We start from the raw sequence: 22,681 nt of genomic DNA on the forward strand, positions 1-22,681 counted from the left end.
ACAAGCTGGGGACTTCACAATCTAACACGGTAAGGTTACAGTCGACCTCCCCCGACATATAATTTGCCTTCATTGCCAATGTACCTAACACAGGTAGTTTGGCCAAGTAACAAGAAAGCTTTGAATGGGTATTCTGCAGCTAGGGCCAATGGTTGCAATGTGCCTCATACATTCCTTTAGAAACTATGCAGACAGGAGAACTTGTGTCCACGTTCATCTTTATGGTGACACCATTCCATGTTATAAACTTCCTTATGGTTGGAATCACGGGTTCAGTGCCAGTGACGGACCAGATTCGCAATGCGCTAGAGTCACTGTCATCACCTCTGTTTGTATTTTCTGCATTTAGATCTAGCGTTTTTCCGGTGCCGCCTGTTTTTGTACACATGCGAGCCAGGTGCCCTTGCCTATCACAACTGTAGCATCGACAGCTCTTTTTAAAGCATGTAGCAGCTTTGTGACCGTACTTGCCACAGCATTTGCATTGCCGCGGCACGTGTCTTTGCTTTTTCATTATGGTAGCAGATACGCGCCGTTGGCTAACGTTTAAAACCGTCGAAGTATCAGTGTGCTTATCTATCTGCTACGAACCGTCTTCTGCGCTTTCCGCAGCCAAAGAAAGAGCCTCAGCTTCTTCAAGAGTCAAGTTGCTTTTTGCTAGCAACTGTTTTTGCAAAATTTTCGAGCGAACAACACACACGATTCTGTCTCTCAGCATTCGGTTGCAGTTCTTGAGCAATCTTGGTTGCAGTTCTTGGGCAATTGCAGTTCTGGGCAATCTTTCTAACTTCAACAATGAATGCTTTTACGGACTCCCCTTTCTCTTCCTTACAGTGAAAAAACTTGAAGCTCACCGAGAGCTCATTAGGCGTTGGGGCATAAAAGTCATTCATCGTTGCTATCACCTTCGTGTAGTTGAGAGCGTTTGGCAGATGCGGCGCCACTCTTCCGCAAAGGCCTTCTTTCGTCTTTGACCCCAATGCAGCGAACAGCAATGCCTTCTTCTTAGCTTCATCGGTAACTTCATTGGCTTCAAAATACACTTCAACTTTTACAAGATAAGCATTCCACTTATCTGTTTCCTGGTCGAACTTCGGGAGCCTATGTGCCATGGTCATCACTGGGTTCCGCGCTGAGTCAGCATTGCAGAGTTCCTGTCGTATAATCAGCGTTGAAGGCCCAGCGACGCTGGGCTAGCGTCGGCATAAGCGTTTTCGGTGGGTCGCATAAATTCGTTGCCACTGTTACGTTGGCGACAGAGACGCCGCTGGAGACATGAACTAGTCGGAGTCACCAGTCGGAAGAGAGCATTTATTGACCGCTTGAAACTTGTATCATGAAAGAGGGGAAAGGGGGTGGAGAGGGAACAAAGAGAGAAAAAAGACGCACGCACCTGCTGTTCTGCGTCCACTTCGGCAACCACTGGCGTTGCAACAAGAATGTTGCTTTGAGACGTTTAAGCCTTGAATTGCTCGATCCATGCTTTAGAAACTAGAAAAAAACTATTGAAGTAATGCGCGCAAACGAATGCACCACAATGTTTGTGCATTGTCTGCTATGGGGATAAGTCGTGGCGGCACCTGGCACAACGTGGCGGCACCTGGCACAACTATGGTGCCTATGCACCAATTTTTAAACCCTATTGCCTCTATAGAGGTGGCGTCGGTGAGCAGGTCATAAGTTTATAGAAGATGTCATGGTTAAACTGCGACCTGCGAAGCGAGACGACGTGTTTTCTTTTTGTCATGTTCTTTTTTTTACTACGCAGCGAGCATGATCTAGCGGTACCCGCCTGGTCACACTTAGGCGACGAGTTTGAATTCCACTAGGTCAAGTGTTTTTATTTTTGTTTTATTTTGTAGGCCTTTTTTTTTATTATTACCTTGAGCCTGTACCTTACACTAAGGCAATTTATTTGTGCCGTAAACTAATTTTGACGATGTGTCTTTCTATGTCTTCAACTTTGTAGCGTAGCCTTTACCTTTAGTATGTTCTAACTAGCCCCCACACAAGCTTTTCTGAATGCATCTCTCCAAGTGGTTATGAAAGGAAAAGTGCCACCCGTGATTGTCTATTCTCAAGATGATACTTCAACAGGTCAGCACAGCTTTGAGATAATTGGTATGAAAGGGATAGGTAACGAAAAGGCAGGAGAAGAAAAAATTTTTAAAAAAGTAGGACACATACACTTTGCCTCCTCCAGTGCGGGCCCGAACCACCCCAACTTGCAACCGTCTGGAAAAGCCGCCGAAAAGGCCAGGGAAAACATTCGCCGAAGAAGTTCATGAACCGAAATGGTGCATCTATAAGACGGGAGTGCGCGAATCACTGGCTTGGGCACGTGGCTCAGGCACTTAAAAAAAAAAGTTTAGATGACCTCGCAGGTAGGAGTCCAGATGACCACGATTTGGTAATCCAGCTGTATAACTCGCCAATACAATGGCTTCATGCACAGCAAGAGCCGCGGCACACAATTCACGCATTGGCAGGAGAGTCAACCAGCAGGAGCATAAGCACTGCACAAATTGCCGCCGCATGTGCAGTAATCACCCTGACCTTTGGGTTGGCCTTGAGGGCCGGCATATCCAGAAGAGGGGGTGCTAGGGTCATCTTGCTCGAAGAGGAAGGAGGTGCAGTCGTAGCAGGGCGATGGATGGTTGCAGACGATCATCAATCACCACCGATGACAGCGTCTCGAAAAGAGCGACCCATCATGACTGCCGCGCTTGTCGATGTTGTTCACAGCTGTCCTGGTCTTCTCACACGCATGGCGGCGTGTCATGAGGCCTTCCGGAGCGGTGATGATGATGGCGGCCTTGTGCTGGATCTGCCAGGAGGGGCAGCGCAGCTCGTTGGTTACAAGGAATGCCACAAGGAATTTCTTGTGGCTTCATGCTAAAAAACGGCTGCTGCGGATTTCCACAGTGCTCATTTGCAATACTTGTGTCAATGTGTTTTGAGTTGTCAATGAATTCGCCGTCGCGCTCTCAATTGCTAGCTTTCTGGTTAGTTCAATTGTAAAAGCTGACCACCCCAGATAGACGTCGGTCCCGGGTTCGAACACCGGACCAGGACGAATTTTTCGGCAACTATTATTTTTATTAATTTACACAGCGCTCTTTCTGTCTATCCTGTCATTTTTTCTTCGTTCGCACGCTGAAACAATCTTGCAAATATGACTGCAGACCTTAATTGGGTCCATGCAGGAGGGCAGCACATAAATACATACATTCACAGAAACCACAACGAAATAAGACAAGTTTAAAAGACCAAAAGAAAAAGAAAAGAATAACAATAGCATCAGAACAAAACAAAAGTAATAATAGAGAATGTAATGCGCACGCATGAACATTAGATAATAGTCATACAAGATCGAAGACAGCAATAACACTTTTTAAATACTCAACAACAGTAACACTAAAACTAAGCAACAAAGGGTTAATTAATGAGAAATTGTCGATAACATTAAATAGATATAAGTTCAATGAATCTACATTTTTTATTTACAATACCTCCAGCCGAGGTAACTATGAGGCTTTCTTTCTGAGAAATCTGTAGGGATTTTCTTGAGGCTTAGTGCTACAAAATGGGTAGTTGTCTTCCTTCCCTTTCTTAACTCTTCCGCCGCCTTGTGTGTTTCGGCAGAACTCATTTGCAATACTTGTGTCCATGGGCTTCGAGTTGTTGATAAATTCGCCCTCGTGCTGTCATTTGCTAGCTTCCTGGTTAGCTCAATCGGCAGAGGGTCCCTGATTCGTACACCAGACCGGGACAAGTTTTTCGACAACTGATGAGGCTTTCTTTCTGAAAAATCTGTTTAGATTTCCTTATGGCTTCATGCTACAAAACAGGTGGTTGTCTTCTTTCTCTTTCTTGGGTGGATGTTTGCCACTGTTCTGGTGTTCTGAAGGGCACGGTTCATTTGGGTGGTCACCGCTAGCCTGGAGGCAGTGCTCGTCACGTGCGCAGGTGGTGGCGTGACCAAAACGGCCGCAACGGGAGCACTGTGGGGGCGAAGGCAGGCGCAGGCGGACTAGCCGGCAGAGTTTCAAGAGGAAGACTTCCGCTGGTACTGTGATTCCCTCAAAGGTGATGTTGAAGCACCTGCCACGACGCACACAAGAGACCGGCACGACCGAGCCGATGTTTGCCGCGATGTCAGCGGCGTTTAAGTCTAGGTCAACTTTGTAGACCACGACCACACAAGGGTCGTTCATTAGAACCTTGGACTTGAAGTTGATGGAGCAGATCCTCTGAACTCCGAGAACTTCCGAAGGGTCTGCTGCAGGTGCCATGTCCACAGCAACAAGGTTGCGCTGAAAGTTCATGCGGACATATCGGGTGGTGGCGAATTTGAAGAGAAATTCTGGGATGAAATCATGAGGTGCGGTGAGGAAGTTTGTTTACTTTCCAACTGTTCTGTAAATGATTGTGCCGTCATGTTTCCTCATGATTGTTGGGGAGGCAGGGGCAACAGGCTTGGTCACCATAGTCGAGTTGGCTTTGGCGATCGAGATGGAAGAGGAGGCCAGAAAGGGGGGGGCAGAAGTGCAAGGAGGCAACTTTTTGCGCACCCATTGTATCCCACATTGTTGGTGATGAGGCCGACGGGTGGTGCTCCCAAAAGGAGCTGCAGACAATCAAGGTGCCGGTCTCTGTTGAGTCGCTCGAGAAGGGGTACCCAGGGTGGAGCCTTTCTTTTGTGCGGCCACAGGCGATGATGGCGATTGATTCACCATGTCGGAAGGACTTGAGATGGAGTGCGCAGTGATGACAGTACTCCCCGATTCTGCAGGCTTTTAGGGGGCTTGGGTTTGACGTCTCTTTTTATGGGTGCCATATGCTTTTTTATACTTCTCTTGAAAGCAGCCGATCACGGCATCTGCCTGTGCTGGGAAAGCGCCTCAGCTCTTTGCTTAGCTTGATCTCCGAAGCTTCGATCGAGTGCAGTAGGTGGCCATATGATGTGGGTACATGCACTTGAGGAAATCCTTGAGATTCCATCTGGTCTCCATGGCTGGCCTTTAAAAGGGCTGTGTGCACGAAGGCACGAAGTGGCAGCGAAACGAAAAACATGTCGACAGGAGCAGAGGCCAAAAGGAAACATGTTGTCACTTTGAAAGCTCAGAGCAAAAACTCGGCGACGTGTTAGAAGTTGTAGCTGTTTCTTGCTTTGAAGGTGTTGTTTTTGCTTCGGGAAGGAAACGTTCATTATCAGGAAACCATCCATGCTTTTGTTACGACTAAAAGTTACCCTGTTGACTTAGGACATTAGATTTACATCTGGGGCGTCGATGCACAGAGGCGTATGATTACGAGAGTTATATTGCTTGGCGGCATCATTGGTGATATGTAGGCACTAAATTGTACTTTATCAGGAAGGAAAAAGTGCCAGACTGCATTCATGCCTCATTGGCACGACGGTTTCGTAGATTGGAAACTCCACCTTAGCAGCAGAGCATTCGCAGTCTCTCATACTCTGCCTTAAAGGGGCCCTCTAACACTTTTCGACCCCCCATTTTTTATTCGTGGACTGCATAGAGTGACGCAGGGACAAATTATTGTAGCAAGAATGGCAGTGATAACGGCACGCAGTATGAAGTTAATAAATTTTAAAATTCAAAATACAAAAAAAAAAATGCCTACCCTCAACTCGAATTTCGCAAGGCGACATGACCACATGTCACTCTCTGCTGTGACGTTGCAGGGAGCTTCAACGACATGAGCTGAAAGCTCTTACCCAGAGAAAGCTTGTACACCATTGTTGCCTGTTCAGTCAAATGTGTTTATGAAGATGTTGCTATGGCAACAGGCAACGTGGGGCCTGACCATGCTGTTCCGTTTACAAAGTCGAACATCTGGGTGAGGCTGGTAGACATGAGCCTCCCTGACTTGTCAGAACTCGAGCAGGTCCTTTTGCTTCGAAGCGAGGCTTTACGCGTCCTGTGATAGGCTGTGCTCATCGTCATGATTTCCACCCGCATAGTTCTAGTGAGCGCCACTGTGCGCCGGCGCGGTCGGCAGCATTGAGGTGGCTTTATTGCACGATTAAAATACCAAATGATTTGATATGTGTGCTTGGACCTACGCTAAAATTATCCCCGACCATCATATCGGTATACACAAAACACATACAAAAAATAGCTGCTTCAAAAGTGTTGGAGGGCCTTAAAGGAAAGAGTAAGTTTCGCGGCTAACTAAGCCCTACACTCCCATAAAGTTAAAGAGAGCAACACCCCTGTCAACAGCGAATGTCATTCGTTTGTAATGTCATTTGTTTGTTGTACGTCACACGGGAAAAGTAACGCCATTTGACAAAAATGACATTTTCTATCGATTGAGTTCCCGAAACACATCCACATTTGATTTCGGCTCGAATGAGTAGCCCCGATGCCGGAGACTTTTAGGGAGATGACTGTTTATACGCAACTTTGATTATTTGTAAGTATTTTATTTTTACTAGATCTTATAAGGTTTTGAAAAGTTAAAAAAAGGTATTTTCAACTTTTCAAGGTATGTTTCATTTTTTCTCTCTTGTTGTTGGCTGTATCCCGGATGTTGTTCGTGCGATCACACGTGTTGTGGGGGACGAAAGTGTTGACTACATGAAATCGCTGCCGCTGTCTTGTTTGTGCAGCCAAGAAGTCAGTCATGTTGCCCGCTTCAGTTCACTCTGCTATAACTGTACACATGCCCGGTCATATCGTTGGTGATATTGGTTTTTGAGTGTGTCGTGCAGCTGTGGCAAGTTGTGTAAAATAGGCGCTTATATATTCTAGGAGAATCTTATTACCCATTAAAATTATTTTTGTGGATGCACGGATGTTAGATGCAAGTTTTAGTATATTTTTATTTTTCTCAAATTTCACAGCTCCAGAAGGCTAAGGTTATGTTCATCAATTCAAAATAGCATCTGTTTTTGTCGGGCAACAGCACGCAGGTAAACGGGCATCAGGCCCCCTAATGTCATTCATTGTAAATGACATTAGATTTGCCGTGTCACAGGGGTTCTCTGCTCTTGCAGTACTTTCTCTAATTTTGTGTGTGTTGTATTTTTTTGGCTCTTGTACGGGCGGTGCTGATTCGAACAACACTAATTTTGTACTGTATCGCACGTGTAGAGTTGCTCGCCTATTTAATCTTGTCACCGAGCAGAGTTGACTTTTGCTCGGTCTGCATGACCCTCTCCCACAGTTTTTGCAAACTGCGGCAGTTTCGTGCACATAATCATTGCTGATGCTGATATAACTTCCTTTGAGCTCTTTGCAGTTATGCAGCACACTTTCCTTTTCCTGGCTGTTGTAGATTTTCATTGCTATTGGTCGGCATCTTGCTGCATCTTTCTACTGATTCAGTGGATCCTTTTAATTGATTCAATGCCCAGTCTTTTTCCGAATATTTCATTCACAACAACTTTTCTCAAATCAGCCTAAGATTCTTTGTTCTGCTCTTCAACACCAAAAATACAATATTATTTCTTGTGCTCCTCTTTTCTAAAACTATTAATCGCTTAGCCTGGTACATTACCGTCTTTTCGAGATAATAAATTTTAGCTTTTATTTACTGGAATACAAGAATATCACAAAGTCAAATCTCAACCTTGTTCAGGGTTGAGATTTACTCAGTTGTAGCCTGCTGTCTGATCCTGAACATACTTTAACACAGCGCCCGACATCGCGGACACAAGAGAAAAGACAAACTGCATCACTTCTCTGGTGTCCACATAGCCGTGCGTTGTGTTAAAGTATGTTCATATACTGTTACTAACTGGTCCAGCTTTCAGTCCTTCTACAATGATTACGAATGGTTGTCCAAGATAGTCGGCAACATCTGTTCCATCGCAACCTTGGATTTTCTCGAATGTCTCCCGATATGAACAATAATATTGTTAGGGAGAGAATAAGTTTACTGGGGCGGACACATAGAATAAACTCTGTGGCAGAAAAGATGGCGCCCAAATCTCGGGAGTCTTTCAACAATGCCTTCCTTCTTGTCGTATTCATTGCTTTTGTCTGCTCATTACAGTATTACCATACACCAAACACCAATCAGTATAGCACAACAGCACGGCAAAACCATCAAAAATTTATTGTCGCTTTGGCAGAAACCAGTGTGACACCCAGAACTAACTTGAAAAAGCACTGATAGCCGATCATTCATGCTGTCTGCCAGATATTTGCCATGCTCTTTGGTGTGGTCAATGTCTTGCCACTCCTCTTGTAGTCTTATAACCGATGATCTCACTGTCGACGCCGTCTGGTAGCAGGACAATGGAACATCATTGCGTTATCATGCTGATGAAGCAGGATTTTGTCGCATATTTCATGAGTGCTCCGTGCTGTTACTACAATTCAATACCGCGGCACAAACAGGAAAAGCAATGATAGCCGTTCATAAATACTGTCAGCCAAATATTTGCCATGCCCCAGATTTTGTTCTGTAGGTAAGTATCGATAAAATTCAGCTGTTATATACCTTCCTCGTGAGGGATAGGGGTAGACTATCATTCATGATTTCAGAACAGTTGCCGGATATGTTCCACCCCATCCTTATTCTTCTAGTTGATTGTTGTTCTTCTGGTCATGGTTGGGCTCCGCAGTTGTCTTAAGTAAACATGTTTCCTTTTTATGAGGATGACAGAGCTGCATGGGCACGGGCTACAGGCTATAGACTGGATAGATTGTGAGGAGAGGACGAAAAGGACAAAGGGTAGAAATAGGACAACTGGCCCAGTGAACCAGTGTTGTGTAAAAGGAGACAATCATCTGGATAACCAGCTCTCCTCAAGCACTCAGTCTGAGCGAAAATGCTCTCTTTCATTGAATGTACGCATGATTTAGTGAGGGCCACTTTCGCAAGCCAACTGGCTTCTGAATGAAATTGCCGAGAAGTGAATAAAAAAATAAGCAGCACAAGAGAAGGGGACAGACTAGTTGACGGCAAAAAACTGTGGACAATGGTCATCCCTTATCAGCATGACAATTTACATCGGTTGAAAAAGGTTGCATTAAGGTATGGAGTGCTGGTTGTTTTTGAAATGTCCCGCACTGGAAAGGCTAGCCAAAAAGAGAAGCACAGAGAAAATAAATGGATGTAACATAAACCGAAACAAAAGAAATGCGTGCAAAATTCCTTTCACATGTGGAAAGGAATACGTAGGTCAAAAAGGTCATTGCCTTACTGTGCACCCTTCGTGAACATGAGAGTTCAATAAAGGGGATCCTGCACTCGCACTTAGCGATGCATTACAAGGAGTGCACTTGCCAGTCAAAACTTTCTGACACAGAAATAATTGACAAGGAGAAGAAGCGAACGATAAGAGAACTAATGGAAGTTTAAGCAAGAAGTTAGACAGTCAGAACTGTTATTCGAGACTAGGTAGGAGCGTAGGCCTAGCCAGCGAAATCGGCGACAACGTCCGGGCTGAGCTTCTCGTGCTTAACACTGACGATCTGTTTGCCAAGCTTTGCATGACCCACTACTTCATTACATATTTCCCCCTTGCTGAAGACGGAGCCAAGTAAGTGTTCCAAAGTGTCGCGAGGACAAGTGGTTCGTGACACGGTTTGAGACGATCCACATGTACGATGTTGCGGCCTCGGCGACCCAGGTCCGCAGTGTCCGTGTGGGGTTCGATGAGGTAATTGACAGCGGAAGTTTGCTCTATGACGCGATATGGTCCATGGTACCTGCTGACAAACTTTGTAGAGGTACCAGGAGCAGCGCTGGGTGGCACCCACAGCCAAACAAGAGAGTTGGGCGAAAACTGGTAGTTGGACCGTCCATCGTCGTGACGAAATTTCTCTAGCCCTTGTTGTGTTGTAAGGGTGCGAGTTAATTGCCCACATTCTTCCGCATACCGAGCTGCTTCGGAAACTGGTGTGCCTTCGAATGAGTCGGGTCGATAGGGGAGAATGGTGTCGATTAGAGATGATGGTTCTCGACCATAAAGTAAAACGAAGGGAGAAAAGCCTGTAGTCGCTTGAGGTGCCGTGTTGTAAGCGTACAATATGTAGGGAAGGATAAGATCCAGTTGGGTGGTAGGAGGCGACATACATAGAAAGCATGTCGCCAAGAGTGCGGTTGAAACATTCGGTCAAGCCATTTGTTTGTGGGCAATATGCGGTAGTACAGCGGGGAATCGCATAGCATTCAGCAAGAAGTTCTTGAATAACATTCGCGAGGAAGACGCGGCCTCGGTCGCTCAAAATTTCACGTGGAGCGCTGTGACACAGAACAAAACGTTGCAGCAGTCAAAACGCAACGTCACGTGCCGTCGCCGCTGGTAGAGCGGCCGTTTCTGCATATCTCGTGAGATGGTCTATCGCTACAATAATCCAGCGATTCCCAGCTAATGTATATGGCAGAGGACCATAAAGGTCTATTCCAACCCAGTCGAATGGTCGCACTGGGCACGGTAACGGCTGCATTGGTGCAGTAGGACGGCTAGGATCGTGCTTGCGGCGTTGGCACTCCGTGCAAGATGGAATGTACTTTTGAACGAATGTGTACATGCCGCGCCAATAAAATGGAAAACGTAGCCTGGCGTAGGTTTTAAACAAACCGGCGTGTGCACACTGCGGATCGGCATGGAAAGCAGCACATATGCTGGCACGGAGATGCCTGGGTATGACGAGTAGCCATTTGCGGCCGTCAGGATGGTAGTTGCGGCGATAAATTATTCCATCACGGATGGCGAAGTGAGAGGCTTGTAGGTGTAGCGCTCGAGATGGCGGGTGGGCGAATGTTTCAGATAGGTAATTCATCAGAGGCGCAATCCAGGAATCTTTGCGCTGCTCTGCAGCCATGTCGATGAGTTATGATAGTGGAAGGAAGTTGTCTTGGATGAAGTAGAAAGTTATATCCTTGTGTTCTGATGGAGAAGCAGCTCCATGATGCTGAGTGCACAAGTAACGACGACGGCATAATATGTTTGCAACCCAACACTACGTTAAACATTCGGTGTCCTGCAGCTGCGATGGCGCGCTACTCGCTAGCGGCCTACTGCTGTGGCAAATCCTTGAGGCAGGCTCGGCGTAAATAATCTCGGGGTGCCATTTAGTTCATCCGTCAATTTCAGTTCATGCAGTTTTCTGTAGCATGCACAGTATTCAGAAGTCATTGTTGATGCATGGTCGATCAGCTGACAACACCACGCTTCACACTGCGGCAAAAAATGAGGTAGGGAAGATTTAGCAGTTCCTGTCATTTGGGAAAGTACTTTGGTCTAATATACATTCATTTGACGATGAAGATTTCAGCTGGTGAAATTGGCACAGGGCGTATGTCTGTGCATCTTATCTTTTCCTATGCGAGTTTACAGGTTGACCCTCTTCCCGCAGTCATCTTCGATTACACGGTGCGCCGCCTATAGCCCGTGGGCATTGCGAATACTGAGGCGCTTGAAGCGGCGCGTAGGCTCCGTAGGATATAACAATATCAGTAGAAATAGGCGAACGCGAAAGAGCATCGGCATCGGCGTGCTTCTGGCCTGAGCGATAAATGAGATGGATTTCGTAACCTTGGAGCCGTAAAGCTCATCGTGCCAAGTGTCCGGAGGGATCTTTGAGGGAAACACTTCATTACAGAAGTGTTTCGAATTAAGAAAGGAGGTGATCAGTGTGTCAGCCAGGCGTCTGTTCTGCTAACAGATTTTTAATTTGCTTTTTTGGATGTCACATGACTCAGTGCATTTCTTTTTTTTGTTCTTTGGGGGCTTCGACTTGTGTTTTCCGTCTGTATGCCACCAGATATCGGAGTGGTGTTTTGTTTATTCATGCTGTTTGTGGTAATAGCAGTGCTTTGTGGTGACACGCATGCATGTTATGCATATTGTTACGATGGCCCATATGTCATCATCAACTGTTTAAGTGAGGTAAACTGTGCGATTGCACACCTTGGTGCAAGACAATGCTTATATACTGGTGTCCACAACCACACAAAATCACCAGGGGCATAGCTCACAGAACAATGCTTAATGTCGTATTGGGTCTTTGACGTGGTCTCGGAAGCCAGTATGTATAGCCGCACTAGTTGATGAGATTCTTCCGCCCGACAAAGATTCTCGGCTACTGATAAGTTGTCAGCGCTCATCAAAATAAGGACGGTATCTAAAGTATAGCAAGAAGGACATGCGTAGAGAAAAAAGAATTGGGCTATAGCGTGGTGTTTTGTCTCTCACCGTGTTGAAGGCGTATGTTATAAACGGTAAAATCTTATTCCAGTTTAACAGTTAGACAGCACGTACATGGAAATCATGTTTGTAAGTGTCCAGTTCGCAAGCTCGGTACCTCCATTTGTTTGAGTATAGTAATGTGTTGAATGCCGAAAGGTAGAACAACATAAGCATAACTCTTTCACTACGTCTACAGTGAACTGGCACCCACGGTGGCCGGGGGAGCCCATGTCAGAGAATGACAGTACGTAGCAACAGCAGAGACACGGGAGCAATATATAATAAGAGTGTTCTTTCTGAAATGAAAATTTTTAGTTGATAGTAAGCGCTCCGTCCTGTGTCGTTTCGAAGTCTTCGTAAATATTGGCGCTTGTTTCATCATGAAGTTATCAGCTGCTGCGCCAGTTGTGACGTGGGAGGCTCCCAGACGCTGTGTGCTCAGAGGCACTTGACAGCTGCTATGCTAGTTGTCACGTGATCATAGAAGGTGGAGGCGAGCTTTGGGTTTGCCGGAGCCTACGCGCCGCTTCAAGCGCCTCAGTATTCGCAATGCCCACGGGCTATAGGCGGCGCACCGTGTAATCGAAGATGACTGCGGGAAGAGGGTCAACCTGTAAACTCGCATAGGAAAAGATAAGATGCACAGACATACGCCCTGTGCCAATTTCACCAGCTGAAATCTTCATCGTCAAATGAATGTATATTAGACCAAAGTACTTTCCCAAATGACAGGAACTGCTAAATCTTCCCTACCTCATTTTTTGCCGCAGTGTGAAGCGTGGTGTTGTCAGCTAATCGACCATGCATCAACAATGACTTCTGAATACTGTGCATGCTACAGAAAACTGCATGAACTGAAATTGACGGATGAACTAAATGGCACCCCGAGATTATTTATGCCGAGCCTGCCTCAAGGATTTGCCACAGCAGTAGGCCGCTAGCGAGTAGCGCGCCATCGCAGCTGCAGGACACCGAATGTTTAACGTAGTGTTGGGTTGCAAACATATTATGCTGTCGTCGTTACTTGTGCACTCCGCATCATGGAGCTGCTTTTCCATCAGAACACAAGAATATAACTTCCCATTAAGTAGCACTTGTGTCACAGTCCTGCTCAGACTCGAACTGTATGCAATTCACTGCACTCGGATGTTGCAGCTTCTATCAGCGCGATCGCAACAAGAATATCAAATTTATACACGTATGCTTCTGGCAACGTCGAAATTGTGAAAATTCTTTGAAAGACAAGGTTGTCCGGACAATACCGGTAAAGTACAGCAGATGTTAGCAAAGAGACGTGAATTGTAGTCGCAAGTTCAGTTTCATTGCTCTAACCATTTCACTTTGCAGGTCAAGCTCGAGCATGTTGGTGGCATGCGGTGCTCCACAATATTCACTGTATTTGGGCTACATTCAATGCACGAGAAAAACTGTGCTTTTATTTTGATCTCGCTGAAGGATGTTATACTTCAAGTACAATCAAAGTGACTTACAAGCCTGAAAAAACACTAACGCACGAAGGCATCTGAAGTGCAACTCCCTGCTCGGGAGTTATCATTTGATCGTTCATCGTCGCTGTCACTCTCGGTGTATTGACAACCTTCTATCTCTAGTGAAGAATCCTCGACATCAAGATGGTTTCTGTGAACATCACTGCTGAAAGCAATCTGCGGAATTCTCTCCTCCAAGCGACTTCGACTACACCAACAATGCGTCACTCAGCCTGCACAACACCAACACAGTGTCACTCACCGCGTTTTTTTGGGTGCGGGGAACATTTCGCTCTGAAACCCGGCAACAAACGAATTTCCTGCAGTGTGGTACCATTTATCAATGAATGTAAAAAAGAAGCCGCATAACGTTGACTAAGGTTTGGAAGAGCAAACTGTGAGCCTGCGGTACTTTTCGCGTACAATGAATGTTATGAGGTTCATTTACTACAAAAGCACTTAGAAATACTATACGAACGAGAAAGAAGGAGAGTTTTAGTTGCAAAGGTCAGACGATAACATTCAACTATCCAGCGTGGCTGAAGAAAATCTCGTAAAGCCGGTATGTGTACTCTGCGGGCTATAACGGAATGCACGAGTTGCCACTTATTTTCATGAAAACTTCGCGTCTCGCAAGAATGAATCGGATTTATAGTGTCACGGACAGTCCGGTTTATTCACTGATGCACGAAACTTTCACTTGGGCTTGTGTTCATTTCTTGATGGTGCGTTAGCTCTGAGGCTAGCACAGCTGAACAAGGGAGTGCTTGCCTACTGACTATTCTCGGGATGACATTCCTGAATTCCATATGGCAACGCAACAGTCTTTGAGCATTACAAATAGCCGACGGTGGTTATAGCTGGTTTTAAGCATGGAATCGGTCTACAGATTTGTGCATTTATCGTATTGGCTTTTGCGGATATGAATTACTGTGAAGCCTTTTAACCTGGAGCCTGCGGTAGTGGCGAAAAACAAACCGAGTGCGACATGTTGAATTGACTGTAACAGCAAATAATCATAAGTCCATCTGCCTCGGTGGTTTCATAATTACGTCATTCGGCTACTTAGCATATGATGTCTTAGGTATGATTCCTGGCTCCTATATTATTCGGGGCAAGAAAACTTTCCTGTTTTTGTGTTAGTGCCAGTTAGAACGCCAAGATTGTTATACGTATGATTACATTATGAAATGCCTTTTTATTTGATTGTTGTCCATAGTGAATTCATAAAATGTCACCGAAGCACCATAAGTGTGTAGTTTTAGGATGGCTGTAAGTCTACTTGTTAAAAGTCTGCTCATATTCGCGGCTATTTTGTTGTGAGAAGTGGTTGCTTGGTGTTCTGTGTGTGTGTGTGACCCTGTGTCTTTGTTTCTCCCCGTGCCCTTCTCCCCAACTGGCTGCACTGGGCAAGCGGAGACACCTGCAGGTAATCGCATTTGCTGCATGCGCTCTCTCGCTTGCCACTAGCTGCTTGCTGGAACACCTGTTGCTTAGCTGGGAAAAATGCTTCTGCAACTGCTGCTGCTGCTGCTTGAAGTGGCTGACACTACCAAGGGCCTTAATGAGTATTGCAGCATGCAAAAAATCTTAAGTTTCACTTCGATGAAGAGTAGCATTGTGAACGAGATTGTTTACGTTTATAGCAAAGATGAGCAGAATGAAGCATAGATGCAGGAGGACTGAGAAAGCCGAAGAATGACAAACGCTAGTGCTGACTGCCTGCGGGATTTATTGAACTCAAAACAGATACGAAATAGCCTGTATTTTAATTATGGCATCGTAAGCGCATGTCACGTACTTCCAAAGTTATGAGGCTGTCACAGTACGAGTCACGCTTGTCGAATCAGGTTTACGGTGGGCTCAAGAGTGTCCTAAGGCCAACACGTTTTTCTCCTAATTTCGTAATCTAAGGCCTTCACTACACATCGCCATTACAGTGCATGGCTTCTTCACGTGGAGTCATGCACTCTCTTTATGGAGAGAGGGCACGCAGCTTCACGTAGTCACGCAACCTCTCTATGCATAGGGAGAGGGCCCGGGCGTTGCATGAGAAAGCTATGCGCTGCAACGTGTGGTCAGCCCTTCACACCTCGGAAGTCTGGCGTTGCTTTTTTGCACAATCTTTCTAATACACAGGCTGACAGGTGGAACTTTGTGACTTGCTCGTTTGCTAAAAGGACATTTCAAGGGCATAGTTGGGGCATATTGACAATAAGTACTTGTTGCAAGAAAAAAAAATGCAGCACACAAGACATGCAAGGGACAAGCGCTTCCTACAACTGTTTATTCCACAATGTCGTGATGAAACATACATATGCATGCGGCACATGCACAGATGCGGTCAATAAAACAAGCAAGGAATTAATCAAATTAGAGCAGATTTTCCATCGTATATAGGTGTTGGGAAATCTAAATTTATGCGCATGCAGAGTGATAACATACCCCTACCCCTCTCTTTAACGTGAAATCCGTCCTTTGTGGAGACAGAGTTTGCTAACTGCTTACCTTACGAAGCGACCGGGAAAGGACGCGACAATATCTACTGCTGTCATGCGGAAAGACACAATAGCCAGGTTGTTCGACTCCCCGACATGAAGCAGAGATGGCACTAGAGGCAGGTTGTCAACAAACACGGGTTCATTTGCCCAAGATACAGCACGATGTAACAAGCACGGGCTTTTGGACCGGGAGAGAACTTCACAAGACCGACCGAGTGTATGCTTGTCAACAGCCTCTAGGGCTATCGCACAAAAGGCGGGAGCCGAGCGTCCATACGAGAAGCCACCTGCTAAAGCAGCGCATCAACCTCTCATTCAGGCCTGTACGCATCTCCTGCCGGCGCACGACGAGCGAATGCAAGCTATCTGAAGAGAAGGCTCACAAGTGGTGAATTACGATTGGCAGAGCCCCGTGATGTAAGCTAGCGTGACATAAATGGGGAGGCGCTTTCTCGGGGCAAGTTTGGACATGAATCTCCATGTGGGATAACCAATTCCACAGCTCGCAGCAGACAAAAGAGCCTGGCAGCGAAACCAGTTTCACTGCCAGGCTCTTTTAGCCAAAACCTCTTCGCTGAACAGCGAAATCAAAGCTATGCTATCCAGCAATGCCACTAACTCTCGACCAGAGATTGTAAAAGCGATTAACGGTGCCAGAGGTTAGGTTACATGCTCATGTTTCTATACTGCTGTAGCTGCCGGCGAGGGGGAGCTCATGGATGGCTCATCCCGTTTCTCGGCAGGCAAGCTTGGCCTTGCGTCGGTTGTAGCGCGCCACATGTTTGCATGATGTGGCCACACTCATGACAGTGGTAGCAGATGATGCCTTTTCCGCCATCAAAGGGGGATTTCGATGCTTCATGAGAGCTGAAAGGCCTCCATCCGCTATATGCAGGCGGGGCTCCGCGATTGGATCTTCCCTCGTCCAATAAACAATTGTATCGGGCCAGTTGGTAAGGATCCATCTTGCTAGGAAGCGCAGCCACTATTACAAAGAACACACAACACAAGCGCTTAACTTCAACTAAACGTTTATTGCAAACGTCAGAATTTATAAAGGGGCTGAAAAGAAAAAAAAAGAAAAAAAGAATACAAAATGGTAGACAACAAAAATCACACGTGCCAGTCCCGTACATTACTATTCGTTATTGTCTATCACCCCATCCAAAAAGCATAGTTCTTTCCGCGTGAGCGAGATAGAGGGTGCACTAATACAATCAAAATCATCGCGTGTCATTTCAGCCGCTTCTACTATCAAACGGGTTAACAAATCTCTCTCCCGATTCAGCACGCACGTGTTATCGAAACAAAGTGCACAACCGCACTCCTTACAGTGGATTGCCAAGTGACCATCGGTACCCTTCTGCACTTTATTGTGGTGCTCTTTTAGCCTTTCATTAATGCATCTTTCAGTTGTTCCCACATAAACAAGACCACATGACAAGCGCACTCTGTAAACAACCGACTGCGCACACTCAACATATTTAGTGCGATGCTTAATTTGGCAACCTTTCTTTTCTTTTGAAACAGGACAAGTTTGGTGACATATTCTGGACAGTTTTTCAGGAGCAGACATAACTACTCAGACGCCCACCTTATTACCAATCTTTTTAAGATTGTGTGCCACACTATGGATATAGGGGACAACAGCCGTTTTACGTTGCTGCAGGGAAGTGTTAATACGCTGCCTATTTTGTTTCTTCAGGTCCCTATGTAGCGATTCAGCGACGCTTATAACAATTCGTTGCGGGTAGCCTGCTGCCTTCAGTCGCAAAACCTTTTGCTCAAAGCTCTTCTTCATAAGGTGAAAACAGGACTTCTTCGACGAATTAAAAAGGCACATTCTTGCAACAGACCTCTTTACTACTTTGGTTGCTGTTTTGACACTTGGAGTATTTGAGACAATTTGTCAGCCTCTGAAACTAACACATGAAGTGCCCTATGGTGATACGCTGAGGTTCCTAGATCTGTTGTTGCAATTTCAAGATGACGATGTTTGTTGGCTTTATGAGCCCAGGAGCAAAAAGCCATTGTTGCCTTTTTCTTCTGCCCATACCAAAGTAGTGAAGAGGTCTGTTGCACGAATGTGTCTTTTTAATTCGTTGAAGAAGTTCTGTTTACACCTCATGAAGAAGAGCTTTGAACAACAGGTTTTGCGACTGGTAGGCTACCCGCAACGAATGATTATAAGTGACACTGAATCGCTACATAGGGACCTAAAGAAACAAAATAGGCAGCGTATTAACACTTCCATGCAGCAACGTAAAACGGCTGTTATTTATGCGCATGCAGAGTGATAACATACCCCTACCCCTCTCTTTAACGTGAAATCCGTCCTTTGTAAAGAAAGAGTTTGCTAGCTGCTTACCTTACGAAGCGACCGCGAAAAAACACGACAATATCTACTGCTGTCACGCGGAAAGACACAATAGCCAGGTTGTACGACTCCCCGACACGAAGCAGAGATGGCACTAGAGGCAGGTCGTCAACAAACAATATCCATAGTGTGGCTCACAATCTTAAAAAGATTGGTAATAAGGTGGGCGTCCGAGTGGTTATGTCTGCTCCTGAAAAACTGTCCACAATATGTCACCAAACTTGTCCTGTTTCAAAAGAAAAGAAAGGTTGCCAAATTAAGCATCGCACTAAATATGCTGAGTGTGCGCAGTCGGTTGTTTACAGAGTGCCCTTGTCATGTGGTCTTGTTTATGTGGGAACAACTGAAAGATGCAATAATGAAAGGCTAAAGAAGCACCACAATAAAGTGCAGAAGGGTACCGATGGTCACTTGGCGATCCACTGTAAGGAGTGCGGTTGTGTACCTTATTTCGATAACACGTGCGTGCTGTATCGGGACAGATATTTGTTAACCAGTTTGATAGTAGAAGCGGCTGAAACGACACGCGCTGATTTTGATTGTGTTAGTGCACCCTCTATCTCGCTCACGCGGAAAAAACAGTTTTTTGGATGGGGTGATAGACAATAGCGGATAGTAATGTACGGGACTGGCACGTGTGTTTTTTGTTGTCTACCAATTTTTATTCTTTTTTTTTTATTCTTTTTCTCTTTTCACCCATTTATAAACTCTGACGTTTGCAATAACTGTTTAGTTGAAGTTAAGCGCTTGTGTTGTGTGTTGTTTGTAATAGTGGCTGTGCTTCCTAGCAAGATGGTTCCCTCGTCCACTGGGGCACAGGGATCTCATTCTCATTCGCCCTGCAGGGCAAAGGGACCCCTGTCGTACGAGTGTGGGTCGAAAGCGCGGTCCGACACAGCGGGCGCGTCTCGTTGTTCTCTCGTAGCCGAGGCCACCTCGTGATTAGGCAGAACGCGAGGTGATGAGTCATCGCCAGCCCAATGTACAGTGAGGCTCGAGGGAAGCGGACGGTGATGGTGGTGGGCGGTAAGCTTTTGCCGACAGTATGTCGCCCTAAATCCGCTTCGCATTGGAGGCCAGCTCGTGGGTTGGAGGAGTCTGGTGAATGGCTCGCTCCAGCTTTTCTGCGTCTGATGCCATAGGGTCGGCAAGAAGGTAGAGCTCTTGCAATGTCCAGATGTACATTAGAAGAGATTCGTCAGTAGCTTGCGATGCATGCGGCACTTGTAGTCAGGAGGAAGGAACACGCTCCAGAAGAGAGCTCTAAACTTCTCCATCGACTGAGTTTGGTGGCCGACAAGTCACTATCACCGCGCCGCTTGTGCTGTCAGTGCAACAGGCAACACTGTCTAGCATTACGCTGTCGCTCAGCCGCATTGCCTGCTGATAGAGGTGCAATCCCTCGAAGTACTCCGTGGCACTCATATAGTCCGAATGACCACTGTACTATGGTAGAGGTACCTTAGGCTGCTTGAAGCACTTGGCTGAGGGGACTCTGGGTCTTCCTTAACAGCACAACGCTGCGAGCATTCGGCTTCCAACAAGGCATTAAGGAGTTGCGCCGCAGTTGTGTGCAGTGGTGATTGCTTTGATGCAGGCATGGCGGTAACAGGGTCGCGCACCTGCTCTCCGGCAAGCACATCAGAGCGAAAAGAGCCAATAAATGGCACCGCGGAACGTGCTCACGGATAACGCTGTCAACTTTTTGCACCCGTGCCCAAGATGGGTCAGTAAGGGCGTGTGTGCGGACACATACGTGGGCCTGGAAGGAAGGCTTGGGTGCGGTGGGTTGGACCGTCAACTGGGCTGCTGACAAGGAAAGGCCAGAGCAAGTGGAGACGACACATAGAGTGAGCCCATGCGCACATACATCTGCATTTGAGCGGTTATCACTGTAGGAGGCCCTAAAGAAATTAAGGGATCGTCATAAAAAGGGAAACTTGAGCAAGTTGGTAGGGGTTCATTTTGACAAAACAGCGCACGCGAGATGAGTACATATGCCTGTGTTCTTCTTCGTCCTCGTCTCGAGTGCGCTGTTCAATCAAGATAAAGGAATCTCTCCTGGTGATTGAAAGCAGAGGGCTGCCGAGGTCACCATATCTCGTGCTGGCAGGTTCGTCCGCATTGAATGAGGTCAAGTCCGTTATCATGGGATCAAACTGGAATGAGAGCCTCGAGGAGGTCTGCTTTGAAGCCATGCTGAAATAAAGTTGGCCGCGAGTTATGTGGAGACAGGGTTTGCTAGCGACTTACTCTATGAAGCGACCAGGAGGGGACGCGACAATCTCTACTATCGTCACACGCGAAGACACAACGGCTGGGTTCATCGATTTTCTTACACTGGGCAGAGATGGCACTCAAGACAGGTCGTCAACACACGGGTTTAGTTGCCCAGATGCACAGTCTGGGAATCACAGGCTTGCAGGCTAGCTGGGAACTTCGCAGGACCGAGCAAGTGTACACTTGCCGGAAGGTGCTAGGGCTATCGCACAAAGGGCGGCAGTCAAGCAGGTAAGAGGAGCACCCTGCTGAAGCAGCACATAAACCTCTTATGCAGGCCTGTGAGCATCTCCTGGCTGCCGGCTCGCAACAAGCGAATGCAAGCTACCAGGAGACAGGGCTCATGGGCAACCAATGAGGATTGGTGGAGCACCATGACATAAGCTAGTGTGGCCTTAATAGGGAGGCGCATTGTTCGGGCAAGTTTGAACATGCGTCTCCCTGTCGGAAAACCAACTCTGGGCTCGCAGCAGACAAAAGGGCCTGGCTGCGAAGCCAAGATAGCCATGTTTTCGGCGCTCGAGCGAGCTGGGGCAACGAGTCGCCAAAGAAGAGGAGGGCACGCTTGATTCCCACATTTTCTAATAAGCGGGCTTGCTCATGGCTGCTTTTCCGAAAATCTCTGCCTCGGAAAACAATCCCTCACACCAACGAGAGTCTATACGTGATCCGCTAAGCGCATTAGTTTTTCTTCTTTATGTTCCAGGCACACTCTCTAAAACGGTCGTTTACACATCACCACGTCTCGCGGATGTAACTTTGGTATCTCATAAACGATGCCACATGTTCGTTTATGTAAGGTGTAAGGGGCCTTTTTTGGCAACCTCGCCTTGGCCTGGCCGATATATGAGGGCAAAACCTTGTTGGGCGTAGAAAGAAACAGTCCAACATTGCAACCTTCTTGAGCTGATGTGAAACTTTTTGGAACGATGATGAAAGCACGTTTCTTTCGAGTGTACTCACTGGCGTCTGTGTTTACGCGTTGTTTCTTGCACTTCTGCAACAAGCTTTGAGCTACTGCTGTGATAACTGCGGGTCTGTAGCCTGCCACGATGCTTGTGCATCAAAGCTCTTTTGCATCTTGTGGCGGCACAATTTCTTCAGCGGAGACTGAAGGCAAAACTGTGCAATACCTTTTTTTTTTTTACTGTGTGAGACCCCGCAGGGGCGCCTGCGCAAGTAGGCGTTTGGTGTGTAGCGACACCACGGACCCGAGCTAATGGGGGAGTTTCGGCTCCCTCCCACGCCTAGCCGTGCATGGCTTTGCCGTGTCCGGGGAAAAGGGGATTCTGGGGGTTGAGCCAATGCTGGGTGATTGGACCTTTAAGGCCCCCCGGCAGAGGCAACACACCCCTTTGGCCCTGGCTTCACGTAGACGGCACCCCTGGGCTGACCCACCCAGGGGAAATCGGTAGTCGCCTTTTCCTATTTCTCTCTCTCTCTACATCTTAGTCTTTTCTCGTCTTTAAATCTATCCTGTCTTCTTCTCTCTTCCATTTACTTCCGATTTTTCCTGGCGGCAAGGGTTAACCTTGTGTATGTGTTCTGTCTTGGGCACAATACATTTGGTTATAGCGGCTGTGTACAGCTGACGTTGACATGCCTCATATAAATTTAGGACTTGTCACGTCCCCGTGTTGGGCTCCATGATGGGCGGCTGGCATGGCTGCCGAACTCACATTTAGTTTATGGCTTTTTCTTCTCTCCCTTCATTGCACGATCGTCCTCTCCCGAAGAGAGGGCGCACCGAAGACTTTTGCAATTATTTCAGCAAACCGAAAGAAACCTTTCCCCGCTACCATGGAATCCATTGTGAAACCGCTGAAAAGAACGCCAGAACTATTTCGCCTTTCGTTGTTTC

General features: G+C 46.6%; 1 protein-coding gene across 11 annotated transcripts in view; it reads left to right on the plus strand.

The window, feature by feature from the left end:
* The window catches only part of LOC119167762 (glutaminyl-peptide cyclotransferase), an 823,023-nt gene that overhangs the window by 129,278 nt on the left and 671,064 nt on the right, over positions 1–22,681 (plus strand). For 6 of the 11 annotated variants that reach the window (XM_075865226.1, XM_075865228.1, XM_075865239.1 and 3 more), the window contains exon 2: positions 15,061–15,091. The exons of 4 other annotated variants lie outside the window; for them this stretch is intronic. In XM_075865226.1, the coding sequence (XP_075721341.1) occupies positions 15,061–15,091 (31 nt within the window). The remainder of the gene's footprint in view (positions 1–15,060; positions 15,092–22,681) is intronic. One more of the 11 variants, XM_075865229.1, reaches the window with a different exon arrangement.

This window comes from Rhipicephalus microplus, chromosome 6 (assembly GCF_043290135.1).
Source record: "Rhipicephalus microplus isolate Deutch F79 chromosome 6, USDA_Rmic, whole genome shotgun sequence".
NCBI lineage: Eukaryota > Metazoa > Arthropoda > Arachnida > Ixodida > Ixodidae > Rhipicephalus > Rhipicephalus microplus.